Source organism: Barbus barbus, assembly GCF_936440315.1.
Source record: "Barbus barbus genome assembly, chromosome: 46".
NCBI classification, from domain to species: Eukaryota; Metazoa; Chordata; class Actinopteri; order Cypriniformes; family Cyprinidae; genus Barbus; species Barbus barbus.
In genome coordinates this window covers 8,749,097-8,768,246 of record NC_136724.1, presented here as the reverse complement: position 1 = coordinate 8,768,246, position 19,150 = coordinate 8,749,097, and the positions used below count along the sequence as shown (strand labels likewise).

General features: G+C 40.3%; 1 protein-coding gene across 1 annotated transcript in view; it reads right to left on the bottom strand.

Annotated features, from left to right (window-relative positions):
• The window catches only part of LOC306865148 (transcriptional activator GLI3-like), a 170,807-nt gene that overhangs the window by 97,275 nt on the left and 54,382 nt on the right, over positions 1-19,150 (bottom strand). Inside the window, exon 3 of the mRNA XM_079409558.1 lies at positions 7,085-7,327. Within this exon, the coding sequence (XP_079265684.1) occupies positions 7,085-7,327 (243 nt within the window). The remainder of the gene's footprint in view (positions 1-7,084; positions 7,328-19,150) is intronic.

The following is a 19,150-nucleotide window of genomic DNA, read 5'->3' as shown; positions in this document are numbered from 1 at the left end:
GGATAGATATGGGTCAGCACCTCAGGGCATATTAATGCCTACACCTAACTGGCTCCATTTGTCTCACTCTCAAACTCTCTAACTTTTCTCTTCCTGTTTGAAAAACATTAGTTGCTTCACTTGCTGACTTTAGAACTCTAAATACATTGTGAATAAAATTAGCTTCAACAGCTGATGTTTTCAGAATCTGTGACCTGCTCCAACAGAAGATAAATCGGCACAACTCCCTGCATTTTCATTTTTCACATTTGTCACTTGTTCCCCTTTGTTTACACGTCCACATTCTGCACTTCGCTCCGTCCCTCAGCTCAAACCCGTATCCCCCTTGGCACCCAGAGAGTTATGGCCTAAAAACAAGCAGTAGTTGTAATCCATTTATTCTGTCCCACCAAACAAAACTTCCCAAATAATCCTCAGCGACACAGGTCTCGTTGAGAGACCAGGCCTTAGGAGAGCGAGAAAGCGCAACTAAGAGAGTCAGGGAATGAACATTTCTCTTCCTGTCTCTCGCACTCCCCATCTCTTGTTCGCCTTTGTTGCTTCTTTATCAAGCAGGTAGTACCCAGGGGTGGCTACCCAGGGCTGGCAGACAAAAGTGTATGTGTATAAACTTTAAAGCTGATTAACCCGACCCCACTGCCTTAATGAGAGCGCCGAGTAGCGAGCACCTCAGAGACCTCCACGCAGAACCCTTCCTGTACCTCAGACCCAGCCAGTCATCCCACTTCACAAACATCAAAGAGCTTCCAGCACAGAGCGCCACGCAGGAGAGGAGAGGTGAGGAGAGCGGGGGGATGGTGGGAGACAAGGAGGGGGAGGATGGACAGAGGGATCCCTTATCTCCTCCTGAGAGGATGCTGCCCTGCAGAGTGAGATTGTCTCGAGCTGCCACCTGTCCCAGCCATCTTTGAAGGCAATGCTAAGCCTGTGATGGGCCTGACCTCCTTCAGCTCCCATTCTTTTATGTTTCTCTTCATTTTCTGCTTAGTTACCCCCTTTCCTCTACCTAGCATTCTTTCCCTCCATTACTCTCTGTCTTGGCTTTTCTTGTGATAAGTACCAAGGGCAGGCGTGCATATCTAGTTACCACATATAGACTAATAATAATAATTAGGGGAAGGAAATGTTATTAGCATTTTCTCTCCCTTCAAATACAGGCTGAGAAAAGTACAGTGTGGTGGTTTGATTAACATTAAAGAAAACTGAATTTTCATTGCTCTTTTGAAGAATATTGTGGATGCACACAGTTGTAACCTTCCAAATCTGCAACCTTTAAAACATATTTTTGTTGGTATTAAAATCTATGGCTCACAAAGGATGTGGAAAATGGCCATGTAAAATAAAAATATCAAATGAAAATAATGCTGGATATTATATGCTTTAAAGCAAATTCACACACACAGAGAGAATATTGGAGTGTAATGCTGTCTGAATACCTACTGAGATTATTCAAAAGACAAGAGCAGCATGTTACAATGAGAGTGAGTAGTGGTGTGATAGATTTGCACAGTAGTAGTCCACTTGAACAACAAAAAAAGAGAGAAAGAGAATGAAAGAGAGAAAGGGACCTCATAGGTCTCCAATGTATTTAAGCCAAATGTTTTACAGTGGATAGTGAAGTTACTCACAACAGTTGCCTCTGTCCTTCAAAACAGGCTTTCTTTCCGTTTTTCTCTCTAAGAAATCTCTGATCAATGCAGATGCCTGAAAGGAAACACGTCATATGAATGACTGTGGCACATTCAACGGATTTAGTTTTCAGGATGAATTTCTCATAAAGAGAAAGCAACTGATGTTCATTATTCCAGTATCAGGCAGTGCTGAAGAGCATTTCCACTCTCAACATGCTTCACCCTGAACTCTCCAGGTGAAAGAAAAAGAAAAGAGTTAAGTAAAAGAAGCATATGAATGTGATGGTTGAGCCATACATGGCAAGACTCCTTTAATAAGCTCTGCGATTATCTGTGGTGTACTAGACCAAGAGGGCTAAAAGCAGTGAAAGATTCCCCCTCAGAATGAAAGGATCAGGATGAATGAATAAAAGAGATTTCTTACTAGTGCCCACAGACTACTCCAGGCATCTTGACCCCTGTGAGCTCTGGCTGGGCCACAGCAGGGCCCCTCTTTCACAAATCCAATATGGAAACAATCATGATGACCAACCTTGCCCTTGAAGTGGTCAGCGGGAGCCTCTCTTAGGCTTGTATCTTCAATTTGAGGCATCATTGTGTTTTTATGATTACAGAGCAAGTAAACTTTTGAAAAACTATAGTCATGCAACATTAAAGGCATTGAAAGTTCCCCGACTATAAACTAAAGTTATTCTTTCGCCTATATTATGGGCCCTTTTGAGAAAGAAAGAAAGAAAGAAAGAAAGAAAGAAAGAAAGAAAAAGAAAAAGAAAAAGAAAGAATATATATTTCCATTCAGTCATACACTTCAACTCATGAAGACTCACAACTATGGGAGAAGTTCTAGAGAAGTTCTGGAAGTGACCAAAGGTTTCACTTGGCCAATAAGCAAAATGAATGGAAGTTTAATTTTAGATTAATAATATCCAAGAAAAGTCCTGGTTAAGCAACCAAATTCCATATGTTAATTTCATATAGTTATCCAGAATACACAGTTTGTTCTGGTCATGTTCATGTCTGACAGCAGACATTTACAGTTCAACTGTCAGTGAAGGTTTGACTTTGGAGGGAAACAGGGTGTTACACCTAGCACTATCCATCCAATATATTAGTGTCAAACTCAACCTTTTTCATAATCTCAGAAAGCCCTTGACAAGTTCTTTGTTCAGCCAACAGTGGTTTTCAATGCTCCACCAAGGGCAATGAAGTGGAAATATTCTCTAATATGGTGTGCACCAATGTGGAGCTGAACAGACAGGATGCAAGCAGTGACAGAAGTTTGGATGTGTCTGTTTGGTGGGATATCATCAGTCCCTCCTCATGTGGGTTTGTCTGGACTCTGGTGTGAGGAATCAATGAGACTTTGGTAAAGGATTACAGGCTTCAGGAAACTTGGTAGATCTTTATCCAACAAGGAACACAGAGGACTGAAACTGTAGCCCCACACCGCTGATCAAGCTAAAGGTGCAAGCCAGTTTGCTTTTGAGTGGGGACAGTATTTCACACTGAGAAGTTGTAGACCGGCACTAAGTAGGCTTAGGAGAGCACCCTCTTTGCAGTAATGACACTCATAGGCTTGAATGTCAAGGACAAGGGGGCTTCAAAGAGCTAAACTCTCGAGACCTTTAGGAAAGTGTTTGTGAAAAAGGCACAAATGTTTTAAGACTGTAAGGACAGCCAAGACTGCACCGAGGAACATAAATAAGCCTATTGTTCAGTTGAGTTTGCTAAGCAAAGGAAATGGCTTAGCTGGTGGAACAATCATGTGTATGTCCAAGATTTTAAAACATTGCAGAACAGCAAGATTTTGTTCTCCCCTGCTCGCCTTATTCAAAACATTTGCATTCCATCTTAGAAGTTAATATAAAATGAAAACATTCAATTCAGCATGCTGTAATTCCCATAATGGGACATGGCGCTTACTGGCAAAGAGCACATCTGTTTAAGAAAATACAAACAATTAGGAAAGGCGACGAAGAGAAAGAAGAGAAGGATCTTCCACTTCCTCAAGAGAGATAAGAAGTGCAATGCCAGTAAGTGCCTCTCTGTTACTGTGGACCGATGACCTGCTAATCAGCAGACAATATAAACAGATGTCTCAGTGCTAGCCGCATTTCACACTTCCACACATTTAGCGCTCTTCCCTTCATTAATCCATCTTTCAGCCCTGGCGTCTTATCCGTACTGTGTATTAGCATAGTGCTAAGCGGGACCATGAGACTCTTATCCAGTGTTTGTGTGAGAAAAGAGGATAAGGCTCAGGAATGACAGCTAATGCTAATGCTTCATCTAATGCTCACAAAGAGGGCTATTTATCCTGTACACTCTTTATGCTAAACACACCAGGCCTTTATGGACTTATGCAGTGGGTGCGAGGAGTTTGTGTAAATTTAGTATTAGGGCCTTGACTCGTCAAAGCAGTAGAGAGGAGATTTGTGGGCCTTTCTCTGATGTTCCTGCTGTATCCACACTATCCGTACCTTCCCCCTCCTCTGGCACTTGTCATTTGGCACTTTGCTCCTGACACCCACTCCCAAGTGCCCCACTGTGTGTTGCCGTGGTGACCAGGTGTGCAGAGGCAGCAGGTGGAGGCTCATTTAGGCGCATTAGGCCTTGACACGCACCATAGGAAGAGTAATCATGCTTTACCTGCCTCTAGTACTAATGCATACACAGCACAAAGAGCCCAACTCGCTCTCCATCACATACTCACACACACAAACGTGGGATCACACTTACACTATCGCACACCTGGGACATGTTTATGAGCTGATAGATCTCCAAAGGGAAAGAGAAAGGCAGGGAGGCTCTGTCACACGTGAGTGTGTGTATGTGTATGGGGGTCAAGATTTTTCAAAACCTGTGAAAGTGAGTGAATGGCGCCAGCGTGGGTTATAAATAGCTGAGGGGTGATGGGGCTTGGGAGGGTTAGTTAAAGGGTCCTGGCCTCTCATAATCCCCTCTGGTGAGGAGTGTACACCACATTTATGATCCACAAAGTACACTGAGTCCTTTATTCACTCATGGGGCTATATCAAACATTTTTCTCAGTCTAAACAAAATGGGTTTCAAATGTCACACCAAAAAAATAAAAAAAAATAAAAATAAAGATATCTCTTATTCTCTTATTGTGAGAAAAAAAATAATGACATTCACAAATTATGAAGCTGTAGGTAGTTTAAAAGAACTTTTAAACAAGTTCACCTGTTCTATAAGCTAGTTTTAGCTATTAGGTGCTACTACAACACATTTTTCATTTAATAAATATCTAATTAATTGCCAGAGGCATGTCTGTGAAATATTTCTCAAGAAAGAATTTCTTCCTGGTCAGTGAGATGGGAGAGGGCCTCCCACTCCTTCCAGAATTCATTCGATCATCAACTTTCTCCACTCCACAGTTCATTGCTACCCTGGTGATCCCCCATGCAGAGAGAATGGACCGACTAAGAGGCCCCTTTTGACTTCTCATGCTGTTTTTGAACCCCTCTGTTTCAATGTCTGCCTTCTCCACCTGACCTCTGACCCCCACCACCCTTTCACCCTGCACCCTCTGCCCCAGCCTCCCCCTACAGACTCCAGCCACCCGGAACACCCCTCTTTCACTTTTGTTCTTTCTTGCATTGCTCCTTCAGTCTGTCACTCCCCCACATTATAACTTTTTCTTTTCCCTTCATGTCACTCTTTTTCTTGGTCTTCCTTCATTTTTCTATAAAGTTTTCAGTTAGATGAGTGCTTAAAGACAGAATTTTCAGCTTGTCCTTACTTTGTTTTAGATAGATATTTTTTATAGATACATAGATCTATACATACCTTCCCTCTCCTCTGGTACTGCCCCCCCCCCCCCCCCCATTAAAAACACTCTCTGCCTATTTCTCTAGGTTTTTCTGTACAAAGAAAGTGGCAGATTTGCTGAGGTGGTCATGGTTTTGTTAGTCAATATGTTAGGGATCTGATGGGTCAGTTTGCAGTTGACCTTTGTGCATTAAGATGGATAGACCAAAACTAGACCAACAAAGCACAGGGCTGCTAATGAAAAGGTCTAAACAGTGATACAGTAAATGGTTTTGTGAGAGAGAATGAAGGTAAGGACAATTCATTAAGTACTATAGATTAAAACTACACCATCAAACACAATTCAAGGCCAATTTATCAAAACTAAACAAGCCATCACATTGAATCCTTGTCCATAGGTGATGGTCAGGCAATGGTGGCCCACAAAATTAACCTCTTAAAAGGCTTTGACTAACCTCATCTGTCTCTTTCTCTGCCTTTATTTATCTCCTTTACTCTATCCTGTCCATTCACATGTTCTTGCTCTCTTGCTAAGAGTCTCTCATGATTATTAGAAAAATGATGTGGGAGTATGGTGGGCAAGACAAGAGAAAGAGAGAATATGGAAAAGAACAAGGCAGGGGGACTTGGACTGCTTTCCTCTCTGTGGCGCTTTGATCATGCCGCTGATGAGTTAGACTGGAGTTGTGTGCTTACACTCTGCCCCTAATGAGGGAATTAGGGAGCAGAGAAGAACGTCCCCCATACTAACTTCCCCGCTGAAAAAAATTAAAAGGCAAGCTAGAGCGAATGAGAAAGAAAGGGCAACTAGTCAACTGTCAGGCCCAATCAATCCGTTAGCAGCTTTGCCTTTCGCCTCACAGAGGGGAAAATTTAGCGTGCTAGCTCTGCACTAAACATTCGTCCTTGAATTATATGCACCAACAATACCTACAGTCTATCAGGATGTGGTGTTCATGATAACTGTCTTAGGCAAAACACATTACTGAGACAACATAACTTCTATATGGATAGGTTTACCCAAAAATGTAAGACAAATGGCAGAAGACTTTCAGTGAGTAACAAATCAAATTTCAGTTTGTTCCTCATATACATTTACTGTATGCAAATTTCTTGCCACTGTCTATTATTTGTAACACACACACACACACACACACATGTTGTTTTTTGTGGTTTATGGGGACTCTCCATAGGCGTAATGGTTTTTATACTGAACAATCTGTGTGTGCTATTGTCCTACACCAACCCTACACCTAAACTTAGCCCTCACAGGAAACTTTGTGCATTTTTAGATTTTCAAAAAAACACCATTTAGTATGTTTTTAAAGCCTTTTGAATTACGAGGACATAGGCAGTGTCCTCATAAACCACCTTCATATTGTAATACCTCTGTCATACCCATGTCATTATACAAATTTGTGTCCTCATAAACCACATAAACATGCACACACACACACACACACATAGGGCATTAGGACATCATCCTAAACCTGTCATTTTGTATTTCTAATTTTTTGAGTGGACTATCCCTCTAGGATTTAAGGATGGGCCTAACATATTTATAGGATAAAAAGACAAGAATGTATAGATAAATTGGAACCAAAAAATTTGTGGGTGTTTGTCCCAATATGGCCAAAGAACATGACAAAGTAGTAACTCACTGTAGTGAGGGTCCAGGTATCCATTGCGAGGGTCCATGGCGAACAGTGTCCCCCGATAGGGCAGAGTGTGGTCTGCCAGGTGGGGCAGAGAGCTGTGAAGCTCTTTCTTCACTAATGGGGAGCGGTCTTCAGTAGAGGTGGATGGCTCTTCACTAAGTTTTCCTGATACGCCCAGAACCCCAGCCTGCCCACTGATGGCATTACGCCTCTCACGATGATATGGGGAACCTGAACTGTCATCCTCTAAACGAGAGAGAAATAAAAAGAAAGAATATTAGTTAATTTGTATTACTTTTATTTTACTGATGTGTAGAGAGAGTACTATATATATATATATATATAGTGGAGCACAAAACCAGTCTTAAATTGCTGGGGTATTTTTGTAGCAATAGCCAAAAATACATTGTATGGGTCAAAATGATCTATTTTTCTTTTGTGCCAAAAATCATAAGGATATTAAGTAAAGATCATGTACCATGAAGATATTTTGTAAATTTCTTACCATATATGTATCAAAACCTAATTTTTGATTAGTAATATGCATTGCTAAGAACTTCATTTGGACAACTTTAAAGGCGATTTTCTCAATATTTCGATTTTTTTGCACCATCAGATTCCAGATTTTCAAATAGTTGTATCATGGCCAAATTTTGTCCGATCCTAACAAACCATACATCAATGGAAAGCATAATTATTCATGATGTATAAATCCATTTTGAAAAATGTTGTGGTCCAGGGTCACACGCACGCACACACACAGATATATATATATATATATATATATATATATATATATATATATATATTAGTGCTGTCATTAATCACACATTTTTTTCTGAAATTAATCGCTATTAATCCCACCTAACATTGACGTTTTTAAATATACTTTTATATTTAAATAATTTCACATCCAATCTTCAAATTAATGTAGAAACAACATAAAGACAGTATATTTTTGATCTTTGTTTAATAGCATCTTTTTTAATGACTGAAGCCGAGTATCACTGATACCAATACTACTGATGTCCCCAGAAAATGTTTCTATTTTTCCAAATATTTAGCCATTGACTATAGCCATTCAAAATTACAGTATAATTGAGAGTTATCAATTTTAACATTAGACTTAAAAAAAAATTCAACGTCTAATTTAAGTGAACTTAAAACAATCTTCACATAAACACATTATAATAAATGTCATATTTAAGTATACCCTTACCAAGAAGTGTACTTCAAGTTTATTTTATTAAGTATACATTTACATTCAAGTGTATATTTTTAAGTATACTTTATGTAGTAAGTATACAAATATCAGTGTACTAGTAGTATACTTGTAAGTGTACTATTTCAATACTCATTGGGACTAATTTGGCCCACTTTCTAGTATATAAAAGTATACTTTTAAGCATACTTTAAGTATAACAGTAGTAAACTTTGAGTACACAACTAGTTCACATCTATGTTTTAGTATGTACTGCAACTATACAAAATGTGACCTTATAGGTATACTGATAGTTTACTAATTAAATACTTGTAGCATTTTTAGTACACTTTGAAGTATAGTCTCAGTAAACCTCTTAAAAGGCTTACTGAGTTTTATACTGCAAGTATACTCGTAAGTTTTCTTTAAGTGAACTTTACATCATACTTTAAGTATACTACTATGTCCCTATATAGGTATTGATTTGTATATATTTTGTTATCTGCATATCTGAACATACAAAACATCAAAAGAAAGAACAGGGTATCTGCTTGTAAACAAAATATTTTATTCTAGCTTGATGCATTCTTTTTTTTTATAAACACTTGAATGTGGGTAAGTTTCATAAATAAAATAAAAACTAAATAAATACATACATACATCTATCTATCTATCTATCATCTATCTATCTATCTATCTATCTATCTATCTATCTATATATATATATATATACCCAGGGCCAGCGTACATTTTGTTCATGAGCTTATTGACAGACCTTAGCCAATGATTATGTCTGTCACAGTTATATCAAAACTGACCTTATAGCTAGTACTGTAATATGAAAATTCATAAGACTGGTCCAAATAAACAGACAGACAAACACAAATACATAGAGACACACATAGGTAGACAGACCCACAGACAGAAGCAATGAATATGGAACAAGTCTGGTCACGCTAAGTCTTCGGGTCGTGAGGGAGGCAGTGTTAGTGCTAACGTGTGCTTTAGGGAGCTCTTTATGGGTTTTGTGTGCAAAGCCTCCAGGGCTTGGCCTCTTCCAGGCAAATGTGCAGGTTCACGGTTTCACACAAGAGCAATGGAGTGTCTCTGTGTCTGTGCTTGCCACATTCTGTGAAATAAAACAGGCCAACATTCAACATCACAGCAGCAGTCAGGCAAGGATTTCCCACAAGATTGCTCCCTCTCTCTCTTTTTTCAAAGGCACAGAATTCCATTGAGAGGGCAGCTGAGTCTTTTCCCTGCATTCCAAACTGCCCATTAAATTGCCTCATGGGTAGTATCAACGCCCACAAGCTATCCACCTTCTCTCTCTTTCTCCATCCTTCTCTCCTTCCCTCTACCAGTCTTTTAACACTGTTGCTGCCTCTCCTCTACACACACACAGAAAGAAATGTACTTTCCCTATTTCTCTGCAATTTGTATTTGTCTGCAAGTAATCTGTTCTGGCGGGCAAAGTTGGACTTGCAGCCCACAGAGACATAGTCTCCAGTGGTCAAAAATGGGGCAGAGAGAAGCAGGTTTACAGGGCTTTGCAGGGTTTACAGGGTTTAGTGCGTTGATCTTTGCTGAATACACATGACCATTATCTGACCCCATCTAGGACCTCTCAGCCTAGAAAAAGAGGTTAAGCAACCCATAATTTCCCATCACACGCCTTACTTAAGCCATGGACTTCCTCAGTCAGATCGCCGAGTATTGTAAGCACTTGATTTTTTAGCGATTTTCGTCAATTTGATTTCACAGATACTATTTAAACTAAATGATGTTTTATTAACAAAGTTCGGGAGGAGCGCGTCAGATACTTAGCCTAAATAACACAGGAGGTTCGCACTCAAGTTAATCAATGCACGGCTATAAATACAGCTGACATACCTCTATTCATTTGACGGATAATCAGCAACCCTCCACCACCCCTTCTCCACTCAAGAGGTATCACTAGAGTTCTCACCACACTATGGGGGATACTCTGGGTTCGGGCCATTCCTGAGCCCGGAGCCCTTCCCCAGGACAGCACGCCAACTACGCATTACTATACTCGCCAAATACGCAATACCTTACTCGTGCTAAATATATGTAAGTATGAAATCGTGAAACTGAGCTAGACAATGACATCACTGAATTCAATTATGAAATGCCTTTAACTGAAAATTTAGTGTTTAATCTTATTATTATACATTGTTGACACTCTATCCTCCAATTTGATACTGTTAAGTGCTTTGACACAATCTGTATTGTTAAAAGCACTATATAAATAAAGGTGACTTGACTTAAATATCGCTACCCTAGCTGATAGTTACTTTACGGAGCCTGTCTTAGTTTTCATAGTCATAGTCTTGCCTTGCCTGTTTCGGATTGTGTTTTCCCCTGCCTGGATTATTGCTGTGTACCTGGATAGTCGCTCTTTGTCTTGCCCTGTTGGATACTGTTCGCCGATCGAAGACCCACGCTTGTTCTAGGAATACTCTTTGTCTTGCCTCATTCATGTCTGTTTGATGTTTACTGAACCATGCCTGTTTGTGACCACGCTTTTAAATAAAGCTCTGCACATGGACCCGCACGTCTCACGTCTTGTTTGCCCCGTAACAGAATACTTGGTCAAACAAGGATCCAGCAGCTTCTCCAAGGAACATTTGCCAGGTATGGAGACACAACAACACGCCATCATGTCATTGCTGCCAGTCATGAGCCAAGTCAATTCACAGTCACAGCTGATCTTCACAAGTTAAGTCCAGTCACAGCTGATCTTCAAGAGTCAAGTCAAGTCACAGCTGATCTTCACGAGTTAAGTCCAGTCACAGCTGATCCTCATGAGTCAAGCCAAGTCACAGCTGATCTTCACGAGTCAAGTCACATCACAGCAGATCTTCCAGAATCTCTTCACTTCTCTGCTGATCTTCCAGAATCACGTCACATCATCACTGATCATCCAGAGTCACGTCATGTCATTGCTGATCATCCAGAGTCACGTCAGGTCTCAGCTCATCATCCAGAGTCACGTCACGTCTCTGGAAGTAGGGGGAAGTCGTGGCCTAATGGTTAGAGAGTCGGACTCGTAATCGAAAGGTTGCGGGTTCGAGTCCCCGGCCGGCAGGGATTGTAGGTGGGGGGAGTGAATGTACAGCGCTCTCTCCACCCTCAATACCACGACTGAGGTGCCCTTGAGCAAGGCACCGAACCCCCAATTGCTCCCCGGGCGCTGCAGCATGGTTCACTGTGTGTGTGTGTGTGTGTGTGTGTGTGTGTGTGTGTGTGTGTGTGTGTGTGTGTGTGTGTGTGTGCGCGCATTTGTTCACTACTCACTGCTGTGTGTGTGTGCACTTGGATGGGTTAAACGCAGAGCACCAATTTCGAGTATGGGTCACCATACTTGACAATACGTCACGACCACGACGACGTCTCAGCTCATCACCCAGATGAGAAGTAAGTCACGTTACTTCTCATCTGATCATCCAGAGTCACGTCACATCTCAGCTAATCATCCAGAGTCATGTCACGTTATCGCTGATCATCCAGAGTCACGTCACGTCATCGCTGATCATCCAGAGTCACGTCATCGCTGATCGTCCAGAGTCACGTCATCGCTGATCGTCCAGAGTCACAGCACGTCTCAGCTGATCGTTCAGAGTCACAGCACACCTCAGCTGATCGTCCAGAGTCACGTCACATCACGGTTGATCATCCAGAGTCATACTGTGTCACAGCTGGTCATCCAGAGTCACGTCACATCACAGCTGAAAATCTAGAGTCTTGTCACGTCCTGTCCGTCACACCCAGATATTCAAGGTCAGTTCTTCGATATCCCAGTCTGGTATCCAGTTTGAGGGATGCACCACTGGTGTCTGCATGCGCAGCTAGTATCCCCAAACCCACTCATTCTATCCCTCCTGTTCCCAAACTGATTCCCCTGTCTAAAGTGCTTCCAATGATGGGAATCGCTTTTTGGTGTGTTTGGGCTGCATACACCACCACATAACTCCCAGAGGCGGTAGTGTCCAATATGATGTCTCTAGAGGTGGCGGCAGAGGCTGCAGATCCTCCTGAGGTAGTGGCGCTTGGTGCTGTATTCCCAAAGCGATGGTGGTTATAGTTTTTCCAGAGGTGGCGGCGCATGCTGCAGAACCTCCCAAAATGGCGGTACTCGCTTCAGCTCCTTGTGTGGTGGTGGCGCCCAGTAATGCACTTTCAGCTCATCATGTTACGGTCGAAGGAACCGTAGATGAACTCTCCCAGTATCCTTATGGTACCACTGTAGAACCTCCAGAGGTAGCGGCATCCGCTGCAGAATCTCTAGAGGTACTCTGTCCCTGTCCTGTCACGGCTAAGGAAGCCAGCTGTGAACTCTCACCCTGTCCTGTCACGGCTAAGGAGGCAGTCTGTGAACTCTCGCCTTGTCCTTAGCCGTCTGTGAACTCTCGCCCTGTCCTGTCACGGTTATGGAGGCTTTATATTGCTTTGCTCTAGGCCGGCCGATGGGCCCATCTCCGAACTCTCGTCCTGTTGTGAATCAGCTTTGGAGGTTGATTGTGATCTGTCTGTCTGTATAGATGCTTATTTTTAACTCTCTGTCTTGCCTGTTTCTGTCAATCTGTCTGATCATGAACTGTCAGTCTGACCAGGATCAATCTATGAATCAGTTTTTGAATTGTCTGTCTGTCCCATTTCCCCTAATGAGTCTAATGTGGAACCACCTGTCCATCCAGTTCCTAACTAGAGACCTGTTATCTGCCCCATTAGTCCAGTTGTGAGTCCAGAAACTGTAAATGCATTACATGTTTATCCCGTTAACCCTGTCACTGCCATAGAGACCATTCATGAACTGTCTTCTTGTTCTGTTTCTCCAAATGTGTCTGTCCTGCCAGTCCTAACTAGGGAGTCCATTTATGAACAGCTTTCCTGTCCAGTTCCAGTCAATGAGATAGATTTTGAAATTTTTTCCTGTCCAGTTCCAGTCAATGAGTCAGGTCTTATGCTGTCTTCCTGTCCAATTACAGTCAATTTTGTCAAAATTGTCAAATTTTGAACTGCCTGTCTGTCCAGTCACTGTCAGTGAATTAAATTTTGAATTGTCTGCCAGTCCAGTTTTGATCAGAGAGTTTGCTTATGGACTGTCTGCCCTCTCAGTTGCCACCAGAGAAAACATTGATGGACTTTCTATGTTCCCTGCCTCGGTCCTTGAGTCCGTATATGCTCTCTCTGTTTCTTGTGTCTCAGTTTTCCCTAGGTCCCAGTCTCTACCAGGGGTTTCTGTTCCGTCTGCTCCACCGTGGTGGTCTACTGCTTGGGTCTGGTGGTCTTCTGCTCCTTCGTGAAAGCGTGACCTTTTCAACGTAATTGCATATTACGTGACGTCACGAACGCGCATCACAGAACAGAGCAAGGCGAGCATTTGTGCTTATAAAACTTTAACGTTTTTATTTATTTTTTAAATGACCGATCGTTTCGCTAGATAAGACCCTTATTCATCGTCTGGTAGCGTTTAAAGCCCTTTGAAGCTGCACTGAAACTGTCATTTGGACCTTGAACCGTTTGGGTCCCATTGAAGTCCGTTATATGGAGAAATGTTTTCATCAAAAACCTTAATTTCTTTTCGACTGAAGAAAGAAAGACATGGACATCTTGGATGACATGGGGGTGAGTAAATTATAAGCAAAAGTTTTTTTAAAAGTGAACTAATCCTTTAAGTGCAACGGAGAGGTTCAGTGGATATTAAAGGTTCTTCACGGAATCACAGATGCCCATAAAGAACCTTTTTCTTTAGAGTAAACATACAGCATTGATTATACATATGATTTTCATAACTGAAAATTAAAAAAAAAATTACTCCTTTTATCATTTGAAACAAAAACACACAAACACTTAATTTCCATATTTACTCTCCTCATTCAGTCTCATGCAAAGCAAGCTGGAAACAAGAATTACCCTGGCCAGTTTCATTTAGTGCCACCAATATGAACTACAGTGGACATAATTAATTAATTAAACAGACATAATTGTGTTGCTTTAGTGTATTATAAGAAATGAAATTCAATAAAATTCAATTAACAATTAATCAATTAATAAATAATTTTTTGAGGGGTGCTTTTTCATCTTTTCTCCTTTTGTGTTTCACGTCAGAAATAAACTCATACTAATTTACTATGACATGAAAATGTCTATGACAGAATTGTCATTTTTGGAAACACTCCCTATATGTGAAGAGAAAAATAAGACAAGCAGATCAGATGCTGATATTTAAAGATTTTTCAGATATTTGTATGAAAGCACTTTATTAACTCAAAACTCACACTTTGTTTTTGTTTTGTTTTGTTTTTTAAACAAACTACTGAACCAGACATCCTCAAATCGGTCCGTTTCCAGACCCTAGCTTGGTTCCAACAAGACCGTGAGACACAACAACGGTAGCACCATTCAGGAAAGACCTGAACCTCCTTTTCAAAGTCTTATGGCCTTCTGCTATACATAGGTATCTAGTCTTACCTTTTAATATTCATATCCAATTGAGCTCAACTGATGATTTTTGTGTGTACAGTATGTGTTGCGGTGGAAAAATTCTGAGACACCACTGCTTTGGCTCTCAAGCCCAATATCCTCATTAGGGTTGGGGGTTTTTTCAAAGCTTTACAAAGCTGGAAATTGATATTTATTTCTATTTCTATTATATTTATCTTAAGTACTGGCTAGACCTCTGCTGGGAAGGAAATATAGAGACTGGACCTCTTGGAACTTTAATTGATTACCCCTGTTCTAGATCATACGAGACTATATGATTTTGCCAAATAAAAAGAGTGCAGGCCTTGAGAAAGCCTGCAAAGGTCAGTGAGTGCTGGTGGAATGGACTGTTTTTGTTTTTTTTGGTGTGCGAGAGAATAGTTGTGACTCAGGTCATTAAACTCAAACTGTTTGGAGGAGTTTATCAGCATGCTGGTGCTGTTGAGTGCTGCTCTAGCTGCTTCAAAATCTTTCTGAAACTGGCACCAACGTCTCGTATTGCTGGAGCTAAAGTTAGCATTTGGCCGAGAATGCTGTGCTGCAGCTAGGAAAAAAAAAAAAAAAAATTAAAACTGTGTGGATTAAAGATTGTATTCCATATATCACCATGGAATACACTTCACAAACAGTCATGACAGAGAACATTAAAGGTTCCTTGGTCCATGAAAATGACAGCATCAGTTATAAGTCTTTAATCCTATACTGCATAGCCAGTGATCGTATTGAAGGAATAATAGCACTTATACAGTTAAAGCAGGATTAATAGGCCTGCTCCCATAAAACCACAATATTAACATAAAGGGATTTAAGTATCATCCTGTTACTGTCCTCAGACACGCACACACACATGCATTTGAAAGAGGATACTGTGTTATGAGTGTATGGAAGTAAGGGAATGAACAGTCCTCACTAAAATAACTTAAATACAATGCCTATTTCACTCATGTAATAAATAATTTTATTTACTTTACTTCTTTTTACATTAATGTAATTTTACAAGCTTGTAATATGTCAAAAGCTCATTTTAAATTTCTCAATCTGCATCAAGGCTTTTTCTTCCTTCATTTTCTCTAGAGCCTGAATTCTTTTAGGCATTTACAATGGCTATAGCTCAATAGTTACACAAGTGCCACCCCACACCAGTCACTACCCTCATGAACAGAGGGTTACCCTAATTGAGATGTACTTTTTCACAGGCCCAACACTGTTCCTAATGGCTCTGCAAACAATCAGCGGCAGAAAGTGATTGATTCACGGACAGTATCAGTAACATGTCTCTCAATCTCTCTCTCCTACACTCCATCTCTTTTCTATATTATTATTTTCTCATCCAGTGCCACATTTAATTTTCTTGCCACTGTTGTTTTCCCTGTTCCTGAAAAAAAAATAATTGTACAAAGGTTTCTTTTTTTAAAACACAGAACATTTAAAGGACTCATTTAAGTGGATGCACTTATGTAAGTATCAGCTTCTTTTCAGATGTTTCTCCTAAAAGGAGAAATATAAACAAAAGACAAAACAGGGGTGTATTCCAGAAAGCAAGGTTAACTTACCGTCACATATACCCTGAACTCTCAGTTGATTAACCCAAACCTTGCTTACTCGAGGTATGCTGGTTCCAAAAACATGTCCAGGAGTAAGTTCATTCAACTCAGAGTATGTTCCTGGTTAACACGCAACACATTCTCAAGAGCGATGAATCGATGAGTCAGTATGGAAATAGACGCTAAGAATTGCACGCCATACTGCTTTTTTATTCTTTTTCTGTTCATGTTCTGGTCATTTACCACCTACTTGGTGGTTGTACAATTATTTTTTAATTTTTTTAAGGGGGTGGTGATGGCGCAGTGGATAAGACACATGCCTTTGGTGTGAGAGACCCAGGTTCGAATCCACGGTGAGACACCAATGTGTCCCTGAGCAAGACACTTAACCCCTAGTTGCTCCAGAGGCGTGTGACCTCTGACATATATAGCAATTGTAAGTCGCTTTGGATAAAAGCGTCAGCTAAATGTAAATGTAAATTTTTTTAATTTAATCTTTAATCCTTGAGAATAAGAATTATATTGTTTGTTTGATGTATTATATAATTAATTATATAATTATATAAGTCACATCAGGTATGTATTTTAACTTTATTGTAATAATATATAATATTGGGCGCTATCTGTCATGCCCACTGGAGCCTTGTCAGTAGGTCACGGTCAAGCATGTGCTGATAGCTCTGAAGTAAATTAACCTTGAAACAACCTACTCTGGAGCAGGCTATGTTCAGAGAATAAAGGCCCCAATATACTTCAAAGGAAATCGAAGAACGAGCTGATATGACCTCATTTTGAACAAAATCAGGCCGAAACGAAGTTCGTTTTGAGTTCGTTTCAGCAGTTCAAAACATCTCACCAAAGCAAACTTTCTGAGGGAGTTCATTTTGGCTCCTAAACACCATTGGTCCGTGGCGATTACGCAATCTGTTGGTGTGTTCTGGAGCTCCACCTTCTTTGATGCGCAATTTTTTTTTTCCTGTTCATTTCTCATTCAACAAAGGTCAGGCAGGAAAACAACATCTCCAAGTCACTAGCAACATAAATAGCAACATAAATACACTGTTTCGAATAGCTGAGCTGCCACAAATATCCGCACCTGTACGATGGCTCACAGAGAGATTTTAAAGATTCAGAGAAAGCATTTAATTCCTAGAAAGAAATTGCACCAAAGCTTGGTGTCGACGACACAGAGTTATGCAAAAAGTGGTGTGATCATCAGATCATCAGATGCAAGTTGTCCAAAGCCATGAAAATAATGAAACGAAAAAAGTAAAGATATAAGGTAGCAAGTACCAAATACAAATACAAATACATAAATGTTACACCATACTGCTGCTGTTGTTGTTGTTCTTTCAATAAGCGAATTTAAAAGGTATACAATAGATACAGCATCATTGCATCGTTGTTGTGTTCAGGGCAGATGCATGTCTACATTAATCTACACCTCGCCTCCAGCAGCGCGGGGGTGTTGGAATGTTCGAACACAGTATACCGTTGCTCAGCCTTTCCGAACTTCTTTTTGCCCCCAAACGAAGAACGAAAACGAACTTCGTTTGAAGTATATCGGGGCCTTAAGCTGCTATGGCTACTTACATACCCTGAAAGTTACCTCTGTTTTTGGAACCAAAAGCTGAGTTTATCTGCTTACCCTTAAACATACCCGGGTATGTCACATAACCTGCTCTCTGGAATACCCCCCCTGTTGTCTGACTGTAGAGTATGAAGCTATACATTGAATTTGGATATTATAGATCAGAAATTTTGAGTTCATTTTGAAATCTTTAATTGCAATCTTTGGTTTGTTTTCTACACTGTAAAACAGTTGACCTAACTATAACCTAAAAAAATAAGGAAACCTATCGCAGTCAACTTGCATCTAATGCAGGGGTGTCAAACTCAGTTCCTGGAGGGACACAGCCCTGCAGAGTTTAGATTCAACCCTAATTTAACACACCTGATCCAGCTAATCAAGTCCTTCAGGCTTATTTGAAAACTACATAGTATGTGTGTTGGAGCAGGGTTGGAACAAAACTCTGCAGGGCTGCGGCTCTCCAGGAACTGAGTTTGACACACCTGATCTAATGCATAAAAGGCTATTGAATTTTAAATGATCTGTCAGACCAACTAAATATTATTTAGTATTTAGCAGTGCTAATCCTCTTTAGCAATCCTCTTGCTTTTATGCTTCATTTTCATAACATGAGCCGTATCCACCTCTTAAAACTAAAGGCAAACGTTTGTTGATAGAAGAATGTATTAATTCAAGAAGTTACAATGAGATGCACATATACCTCAACATATACGATTCTCCAACATAGTGAGGATCAACAAATGTTAATTCGGTACAAATATTAACTCTTATCCATATATGACCACAAGAGTGACAACACCAGCAGCAGCATAAATTAAGCCAGTAACATGTAAAACAATGATAATATTTTAATAATAATCACCTCAAAAATGCTGCAATGCATGCTGGGAACTTGCACAATATTGTTTAAAACTTAAAATTGTTTGTTCAGATGACTCAGTTTGGAAAGTTGGGAGAACATTTGGACATGTTATGAACAAATACTTGAGTATCCAATTAAGGTAAACAACACTTTTGCTAGCAGAATTCTTGTTCAGTTCAAAATAATAAACTAACAGTCTAACAGTTTCATTAAGGTTTGAGCTCATATTGAAATCTTTTGATTGCAAACGTTGGTATCTTTGCTTATATGAGCACAGTTTGAGACATTTTTGATATCTTGTATATAATGCTACAAATTAAACATTTAAGGGCCCCTTTCTTAGGAAAAGATTAATCTGAAA